The sequence below is a fragment of the Podarcis erhardii genome (assembly GCF_964252035.2).
Source record: "Podarcis erhardii genome assembly, chromosome: 13".
NCBI lineage: Eukaryota > Metazoa > Chordata > Lepidosauria > Squamata > Lacertidae > Podarcis > Podarcis erhardii.
This window is the reverse complement of record NC_138502.1, coordinates 12,990,492-13,000,804: the sequence shown is the minus strand read 5'-3', so window position 1 is coordinate 13,000,804 and position 10,313 is coordinate 12,990,492. Positions and strand designations below refer to the sequence as shown.

At 41.9% G+C, this 10,313-nt stretch overlaps 1 protein-coding gene across 1 annotated transcript; it reads right to left on the bottom strand.

Moving 5' to 3' along the window:
* On the bottom strand, positions 1 to 948 carry LOC309328426 (olfactory receptor 13G1-like; the record flags this gene model as incomplete). Its single annotated transcript, XM_081838426.1, has 1 exon — positions 1 to 948. One exon carries the CDS (start codon positions 946 to 948, stop codon positions 1 to 3), a length of 948 nt encoding a protein of 315 aa, XP_081694552.1.
* Between the last annotated feature and the right edge of the window lie 9,365 nt (positions 949 to 10,313).

Sequence of the window (10,313 nt, the reverse complement as noted above, 5' to 3'; positions counted from 1 at the left end):
CTACCCAACACTAACTCTCAGCAGGGTTCTACCTGTGAGCTTCTTCAGTGCCTCTTTAACTTCTTTATTTCTCAAGGAATATATGACAGGGTTGAGCACAGGAGTCACCACTGAATAAAGGATAGCAATAACCTTGTCTTCTTCTTGGGATGCAGTTGAGGTAGGCCTGATGTATGTGTAGATGATGGTGGAAAAGTAGAAGCTGACAACAAGGAGGTGGGAAGAGCAAGTGGAGAAGGCTTTCTTCTTCCCTTCAGTAGATTGAATTCTAAAGATGGTTGTCAGAATCAACAAATACGATGTTAACGTCAGCAAACAGCTACCCATGGAGAAGACTGCATCAGCTACATAAGCCATGGCTTCATTGAGGCTGATGTCTGAGCAAGACAACACCAGCAAAGGAGGCAAGTTACAGAAGAAGTGGTTGATGATGTTGGAGTCGCAGAAGGAAAGGCGAAGCACAAGCCCAGTGTGAACGGCAGAATTGATCATCCCCGCCACCCACACTCCAGCCACCACCCCGATGTACACTTCCCTCCTCATGATGACCGTGTACTGCAAAGGATGGCAGATGGCAATGAAGCGATCAAAGGCCATAAAGGAAAGCAGCAATATCTCTGTTCCCAGAGCCCACAAGAAAAAGTAGACCTGGGCTATGCAGCCGGAAAATGAGATGGTCTTCCTGGAGGCCAAAGTTATCTGGAGCATCTTGGGAATTGTCACCGAGATACAAAACATGTTTGCTATGGACAAATGGATGAGCAGGAAATACATGGGGGTGTGGAGTTTGCGGCAAGTGCTTAAAGTGAAGATGAAGAGGAAGTTGGCTGACAAAGCAGCTGCATAGATTAAAGTGAACCCCCAAAATATGATTTTCTGATGTTCAGGGGAGCTGGATAAGCCGACCAAAATAAAATCTCGAACTGCTGACTGGTTCTTCAGTTCCATGTGTCTGATAGTACTGACTTGTCCAGATGAATAAATTTATTGGGACTTAACCTCAGGTCAAATTCATGAAGACAAATTCATAGAGGTTGAACCATGATCTGGAACCCCTATGTTCAGAAACAGGACATTTTTCAGTATATTCACACATCTTCAGTGGGATCAGTAGGAAATAAGAAATAGGTCACACAAAATTACATGGCTGTCAACTGTTGCAAGGCAGTCAAAAACTGCTGACAAAGACAAAATAGAAGCCTCTGAGGTGTGAATTTACCAGTCTCTTGCAGCCTCCAGCCACTTCACACCCCTTACCCTTTTAGGCGGTAAGTCAGGGATGGGGGACGTGTGGCTCTCCAGGTATTGCTGGACTACAGCTCCCATCATTGCTGATCATTGGCTACACTGGCTGGGAATGATGGGAGATGAAGTCCAACAGCACATGGAGGGCCGCATATTTCCTTCCCATTCCTGCCAAAAGTTCTGTGGAAACCTACACTCCAGGCATGTCTCATAGTAAGTTGGTAAGGTGGGTGTCACATAAGTAACAGTTTAGGACAGGGTTTCCCAAACTTGGACTTCGAGCTGTTTTGGACTACAGTTCCCATTATCCCTGACTAGCTAGTGATGGTGGGAGTTGTAGTCCATAAACAGCTGGAGACCCAAATTTGGGAAACCCTGGTTTAGGACTACTATTGACCAACAGCTGATTCTGAGCTCTGTCCAAGGCTATCAACTTATTTTATACCATGTCAACAGTATCTGGTCTTCGACACCTCCTTCTTCTTACTTATGAGTAAAAACACATGCCAGTTTGAATTGCATATGCTGATCATGTAGCCAAAGCATTTCCCCTTATAATAAAGAAAACATCTGCACCAGAATCTTCTGCTCTAAGTTTAAAATTAGCTCACCTGGAAGCAGCAGCAGGATTCAAATGCTCCACATACCTGAAGATGTGAGGCAAAATGAAACTTGTCTCATTGATGATGATCCCCACCCCATTCTGCTAAGCCAGAGCAGAATGGAAGAATCAAATGGAGACACTAACAGCAAACATAAATAGTGAGTGAATGGTTCAAGCGCAGTGTTGGTGCCATAGGGACAAAACCCTCAGAGGCAGTCAAATTAGGAATAGTCTAAGGATGTAAGGCTGCCCTTGTGGAGAATTAGGATCATTGCTTCTGATTGCCTGGGAACCTCTGGGCCCAAGGAGGATGGTGTGGGCTATTATTTATTTTTTTAGTATCACATGTATATCCAACGTTTCCTCCGAGGAGCGCAAATGTGGTTATTTACCTTCTCCATTTTATCCTCACAACAACCCTGTAAGGTAGGTTTTGCTGCAAGATAGTGACCCAAGGTCAGCCAGTGAGCTTCATGGCTGCGTGGGGATTTGAACCCTGACCATAGTAAGGGCACAGAGAATCCATTCACATTGTCCAACTGCAAATTCCACATGGTAGGGATGTAGTTCTAAAGAGTATAATCCTCTGAGAACTTCCGCTTTTTCTGTACAGTCATATTTATACAATCCACTGCTTTCTCCCAAGTATAGGACATTGTAAAAACATGTGTTTTAAAGAAGCATTATCCTTATTACATCTCACACAAAATGCTGTTTTAGTTAATACAAATCAAACATTATTTGTTGAATAGGTTATCATTTAAGGTGCACTGACATCCCTGTAACAGAAGTTAAAAACTCTGTCCAGTTGTTTAGGAGCCTCCTTTATTTCATTTGTATATTAATATCTGCATATCAAATTGATTTATTTTGTGTGTGCTTGTATATCTAGATCTAGATCTATATCTATCTAGATCTATATCTAGATAGATATGTAGACACACATGCACACACACACACACACACACACAGAGAGAGAGAGAGAGAGAGAGAGGGTTTCTAAAAAAAGTGTCTCAGAAGCTGAAAATGCAGCTGGCCAAAGCAAAGTTGCTAACAAACGTTGAAGCTGTAGATGTTACTATTTGGTTACATCCAATAGCTGATATTTATTTATTATTTTTTAAAAATATTTATTAAGATTTTACAAGATCATACATACAAAAATACATAATAAAACAGAAAAGCAGAGGAAAAAAAATACAAAATACAAAAAATAAACAAAATAAACAAAAGAAAGTTGAAACAAATCCACTTTTTTTTTTGGTAACCTTAAACTCATTAGCTTGTTTCTTTGACCTCCTCACACCTCCCGTTTTTGTATTCCCATTAATATAATCAAATCAGCAAATCCTTACACTCTTTCAATTATCTTAACTCTATATCTTAACATGTTAACACTCTATGTTTTCACCCATGTTAACACTCTATGTTTTCACCCATTATCAATTCACTTTTGCATACTCTTTTTAACTTTGTTGCTAATACCACTTATTTTCAATCCAACATCATTTTAACATTCATTAATTTTACAGTGTTTCTGCAGGTAGACTTTGAATTTCTTCCAGTCTTCTTCCACCAACTCTTCTCCCAGGTCTCGAATTCTGCCAGTCATTTCCGCTAATTCCATATAGTCCATCACCTTCATCTGCTACTCTTCCAGGGTGGGTAAGTCTTGTGTCTTCCAATACTTTGCAATAAGTATTCTTGCTGCCGTTGTTGCATACATAAAGAAAGTTCTATCCTTCTTTGGCACCAATTGGCCGACCATGACCAGGAGAAAGGCCTCTGGTTTCTTCAGGAAGGTATACTTAAATACCTTTTTCATTTCATTATAAATCATCTCCCAGAAAGCCTTAATCTTTGGTCACGTCCACCAAAGGTGAAAGAATGTACCTTCAGTCTCTTTACATTTCCAACATTTATTATTGGGCAAGTGATAGATTTTTGCAAGCTTGACTGGAGTCATGTACCACCTGTATATCATTTTCATAATATTCTCTCTTAAGGCATTACATGCCGTGAATTTCATACCGGTGGTCCACAACTGTTCCCAGTCAGCAAACATAATGTTATGACCAATATCTTGTGCCCATTTAACCATAGCTGATTTAACTGTTTCATCCTGAGTGTTCCATTTTAACAGCAAGTTATACATTGTATAACCAATAGCTGATATTTATCTCACAACACACAGAATGCTAAAAATTCAACTTCATCATCTATCGATTGATGCAAAGTCAATATACCCGCTTACATCTAATTTTTGCATATCACCATATTTTCCTCATTTTTTTAAAGTTGGGTTTCTCATAGGAAAAGGGGTTAAATCTATTCTCATTAGGCATTGCATTCTATATCTTTCTAACTGATGTTATTGTTTCCAGAGATTATTATTAACAAAATGGTCTCAACATAAAGTGTGGTGATTAGTGTGTTGTACTACGAGCTAGGAAAACTGGGTTCAAATTCCCATTCAACTATGGGTCAGATACCCTCTCTCAGTCTATCCCACCATGAACTCATTGGATGGGAGACAAGAAGGGAAATAAAAAGAAATTCAACATTTCCTTGCCAAAACATAAGGTCCTTGGCTAACGGCATCTCTTTCACCCTCTCAACTATGGTCATCCTTCTTCCTTACTAATCTCTCTTTACTGTTCATCTCAGGTCTAAGTATAATGATGTAGATTTTGGGGAGGAAGATGCAACCCAATAAGCCAGCAGTAGAGGCCAAGATGGAGAAGATCTCCACAGCCACCATGTATTTCCCTTTGGTGCTCAGATAAGTGGGGACAAAGGACAGCCAAACACTGCAGAAGACCAGCATGCTGAAGGTAATCAACTTGGCTTCATTGAAAGTATCAGGTAACTTCCTGGCAAAGAAAGCCACGGAGAAGCTCACAATGGCCAAAAGACCCATGTAGCCGAGAATAAGGTGGAACATGATGTCGGAGCCTTCATTGCACTGCACTATGATCTGCCCATCCTGGGAGTGCAGGTCAAACTCTGGGAATGGGGGAGAGGATGCCAGCCACAAAAGACAGATGCCAGCTTGAATGAGAGAACAGAAGGTGATAAGGGATCCTGCCAGCCTCTTCCCAAGCCATTTCCTCAGGCTGTTCCCAGGCTTGGTCACCATGAATGCCAGAACCACAGTGAGGGTTTTGGCTAACACACAAGCCACAGCAATGGAGAAGACGATGCCAAAGACGGTTTGTCTCAAGACACAGGTCACCTTTGTAGGCCTGCCAATGAATAAGAAGGAGCAGAGAAAGCAGAGAAGCAGAGAAGAGAGCAAGGTGCAGGTGATGCCCCAGTTGTTGGCTTTGACAATGGGAGTGTTCCAGTGCAGACCGAAGGTCCCCATCACAACAACTGTGACCAGAGAAAGCAGGAGAGCCAAGGAGGCCAGCATTGCCCCCAAGGGCTCCTCATAGGATAGGTAGCTTATTTTTTTCGGAATACATTGGTCCTGAAAGGCATTTGGGTAGTGATCATCGGGGCATTTCTCACATTGATCTGCATCTGAAAGTGAGAAGCATGCTTTTACCATTTCTTGAAGCGATACTTATTAATATTATTGATACCGTCTGTTATGCTGTACACAAAACATATTAGTGAGCTGATGAACCAAAGTCTACTTTCACAACTAAGTGATGGTTCCTCCATGAGCATCTCAGCTGTACTAATCAATCCATTCATATTTATCTGTCATGGTTAGAGTATACTGATTGATTTCAGTCTTTCCCCCTTAAACATGCCTATCTCTGCATGCCTATCCCCACGACTTTGCATTTCAAGGCTTCTGGCCCAAGTGTTTCTTTTTTACACTTTCCATAATTGAATTTGGGAGTGGATGAAACAGCCAGGTAGCCTGTCATTTGCTCACTGGGAAAATCTATATTTGACAAGAAATAACTGTTCCCAAGGACTGAAACTGTATGGATACAATAGAGAAAATTCTTCACTAGTTGTTAATCACAGAAGATGAAAATCTGTTGGCTGCAGGTTCAATGCTGATAAAAAGGGAATCTATGGATTGCAATCCTAATTATTTCTTCCCAGATGTATGTCATCCTGATTTGAATGGTGGTTACTCCCATGTGGACGTTATTTCACACAATATACTCTTGAATGGCTATCCAAAGGGGAGGAGAGAGGAAAGGACAATATGTATCAGTAACATATAAACACGTGTGCTTGGAATCTATGACAGAAAATAAGCAGGCATAATAAGACTAAGAAATGAATGTCGAAGTTGAATAGGAAGATTGGAATTTCAGTTGACTCGGGTTCCTTCACTTACCCTTCTGGACTGAAATCCTCCCTTTAGGGCACTGAACACAGTCATAGCAACAGATTTGCTTTCCCTGCTGTGGAAACATACTCTGTCCATGGTGGCAGCTCTCAACACAGGTGGAAATGGGCAGCATCTAATGGTAATGACAAGCAAGGGATTTTGAATGGAAGAAGCTTGCTTCTCTACATAAATCTTATTGTCGTCTATGTCTGCTTTGCAGCAGAAAGATCACAGGATTGAAATTAGAGGATGGCTGTCAAGCATTTGCTCCCTGGGGAAGCATCAGGCCCCCTGATAAAGAGGCTTTGTGCTGTCACTTAACCATTTGGCCAGCCCAGCACATGTCTGAATGACAAAGAGAGGCTAGTGCCAACCTTCTCCTTACCACAAAATGTACTTGAACTTGCAGATTAATATATACAACGCAGTTAGGTGTTACTTACATTGCTAATACATCGGAGACAGATTTTAATCTATGATAAATACTGTTACAGACTGACAGCAGCACAAGAGAACATTCCTGCTGCTCTTACAGTTTAGACTGCTCATAACTGCCATAGCTGTAGAAATTGACATAACTATTCCCTCTTAAAATGTACAGGGATTTTTGTGGGGGGCTATTGGGTTTTTTATTTTCATTATGCATTATGTATGTATTCATTATGTATTTTGTGCTTATTCTGGGAATTAAAATAAAATAAAAAATGGTCACTCCCACCTGCTTGAACTTGGGATTCCATGCAATGGCACTTCCATCCACTGTGAACTCTTTTCCTGGGGGGGCCTGAGGGTCCACCCTCCCCACTCGGACTCTCTGGAAGGACTCATTGGGAAATGTGACCAAGTTGAGGAGATCATAGCCACCTGCCTGCTGCCCCTTCTCATCCAAAGAGATTTCTTCCCCAGCACTGTTGTTGAAGTGGATGTTCTTCAGGAAGGAGTGAAGCTAGATTGCAAGAGGAAAAAAGACACAGACCTTGTAGGCTAATGCGCTCTCTCTTTTCCATCTGGCAGGTGGACCTTTGGCTTTTTACTACATTTTATCATATATACTTCAAAAAATTCCCCCATTAACATGTGAAACTGCCATGTGCCGAGTCCAATCATTGGTCTCTGTAGCCCAGAACTGTCTACTCTAAATTGCCACAGTGCTGTATAGCATACATTCGAGGTTTCAACCCAGTTCTTATAACAGAGGACACTTCTGGCCCTTGTGCAGCTCCAAGTAGGAGAATCCTGGGATAGATTAATTTAACAAAATTTGAATGTGCAGCATGCAAAGCATTTGGTCTTTCACTGAGATCAAGTCCCTCCCAATGATAGAGCTCACCAGGGAAAATCCCCAAGGCACCTCCTCCATGCCAGGGCTTAGCTGTGCAACATAAGAACTAGTAATAATAACTCCAGTGCTTCTAACATTGGGGAGATTAGTTGACAGTACCTGCCAGGGCTGAACTTTTGGCTGCATCCGTCTCTCACCCAGTACTTTCTGTTTGGCTCTTGAGGAATACATGCTATGGAGAGCATGTGCTACTGCATGGGCGGCATTGTAGATGGTGTAGCTCTGGCTGGACATTTCCATTTCAAACACGGGTCCAGTGAGTTTCTCCAGCTTCTCCCTCCCCGTGCAGGGTTCATACGTTGTGTGAATTAGATTGTTATCCGGGAATGAACAGAGGAATGCACTGGCCCAGAACTGCTGGATGAAATAAAGATTTGGCTGCCATGGATTTATGTTCTGTAGAAAGTCCTGAAACCCTGGAACTGGATTTGAATGGAGTGTAAATGACAAAGTGCCATTGAAGGATATGGAAGGAAAATTGCCTCCAACCAGCACTGCAGTGAAATCCCATTGAGCTGTTGTAATCCAAACCCTCTCCACTGGGTACATGGACAAAACCTCACGGGAGACTAAAATCAGTCTCAAACCCTCTAGAGACTGACTGTCTCCATAGACAAGAATCACATTCATTTGCCGCTGTGTGAGAGCAAACATGATTGGATTCAAATATTTTTGAAGAAGCTTAATAGGTAAAAATACTGTCACTAGTGGGATCACCAGTGTCCAAGAAATGCAAAGATTATTTTGGGAAAGCCTTGGTCTGAGAGTACGAAGGAAGGTTTCTCCACTGTCATCATCTGAAACAAGGAGGCCAATCCAGTTCCACCCAAACTTCCTGAGTAGCCAAACAATGCCATCATACTGAGCTTCTTCATTGGGGACCATTTGGAAGAAGGAAGGGAAGCGCCTTTGGTCACTCAGCCCTGGATCCAAGGAGCCATAGCTGAGCTAAAGGGAAAGGAATTATATTTTTAAGAATCCAAAGGCCATCCATTTGTTCCTAGAAAGAATACTTCTGTATTGTGGTAGTTATCCACCTGGTCTTACTTTTCTAAGTATATAGCCCTGGTGTTATTAGGTTTCAGGCCAGGAGAAGTTTCTAAGCAGGAAGCTGGATGCTCCTATGATAACATGATTTGTGGAATGGCCAGGTTTGGAAGAACCAGAGCTTGGATTATTAGTATTATGGGTTTATCCCCCCCCCCCAAAAAAAATCCCAAAGCTACTTGAGACAGCAGTGTAGGCAACAAATAGCTAGGAGGCTTTAATATAATCATGTACCCATACCAAGCCAAATGTAGGAAACAAGTGTAGAAAACATAATGTAATGGGATTGAAAGCTAACATGGATGCTCTTTTGGGGTCTTCTGGGTATGTCTGCCCTTGTGGTTGTATCTATGTTTCTTCACACATACCTGTGGAATCTTGTAGGTGTTTAATATATTGGCCATCTGAAGGGAGTTTTGGGAGGTGAGCCCTCCAACCACGGCAATTAATTTATCTTCCCCATTACAGTGGTAATTGGGGATAATTTGTTGTCCCATGGAAAGAAGAGCAAGAGTTTTCCAACACGTTAGCAAAGGATTAAAAGCATTCTCATAAAATGTTGATCCCAGTGTGATGTTGGAGAAGAATTTGGCATTCTTGTTGATCTCTTGCATGGCAAAGATGAAGGCAAGAACATGCTGGAAGTTTTTCGGGATGGGTCTGCAATGAGACGGAAAAGACTGCAATATTGACAGAAGAGAAACAACTGTGTTTCAGTTTTGATTTGTGAATCTATGTACCCTGAATGTTGCAACCCATAGGAAAGGGGCATTTTATTCAAACTAATGAAACTAGAGCAGTCTCCTTATAGATTTTGATTAGATTTATGTAAATGGTGAATTCAAAGGGATTCATTGTGGTGCTGTGGATGAATTGGTGGGTTTGGATATGGGAAACCCAGAAATAAAAAGCTGTTAAGTTCTTCTGTTAACCCCTTTTGCCTCTCTCTTAAACACAATGTCCATGCCTACCTCTTGTTCTGCTGCTTTGTCCACCACACCTCCCTTCCATTTGTGAACCATGAAGTATTCATGGGAATGTGTTCTCAATTCAACCTGTAGAACAACCATTGAGTATACCAGTGTGCTCCAACACACAAGGGCTTTTTACCAGTCCTTGAATCACAGCGTAAGAGAGGAAGAGAGATGGGAGGGTAGGACTGGGATGGTCTCTCCTTCTCTCTCCCTCTCCCTCTCTCTCCATGCTACATTTGGACTGCCAGTAGTGAGCTCCAGGAACAGACAGAAAAACAGCAGATGAGCAAAATCTGCAGCATTCCCTCCCCCCTCACTGATTTCTTCACGCTGAGTTTTCTAATTGCTGATTTAATGCAACTCCAAGCCATTAGCAAATGACAGAGCAGATTGCTTCTGGGGAACACAGGATCTGTCTCACCCAGGCTCCATTTTTTTTTATTGGGATAGGATGATCCATTTGCTCTGGGTCTCTTTGCAAACCAGCTCAGCTCACTCCAATCTTTCCTTACCCTGCTGAATGCCTTTTTAAAAAGTACTTGGGAAGCAAATCCCTCCTTTTCTTTTTTTTATTCAATGAATTTTGCTTCCCCAATAAGCATGAATGGGATTACAGGCATAGGATCCAACTCCTAGGGGCTGAAGGGTCTTTGCCCCCCCCAAATATTGGAGAAAGCATCCCCCCCAAAAGCACTGCGATTCAAATGGTGTGCATGCACTGTGTCATGTGATCCATTATATCCAAATATTTGAGAGGAAGCATCCCATTGAGTTTCATAAAAGTGGCTCTCACAGAAATAT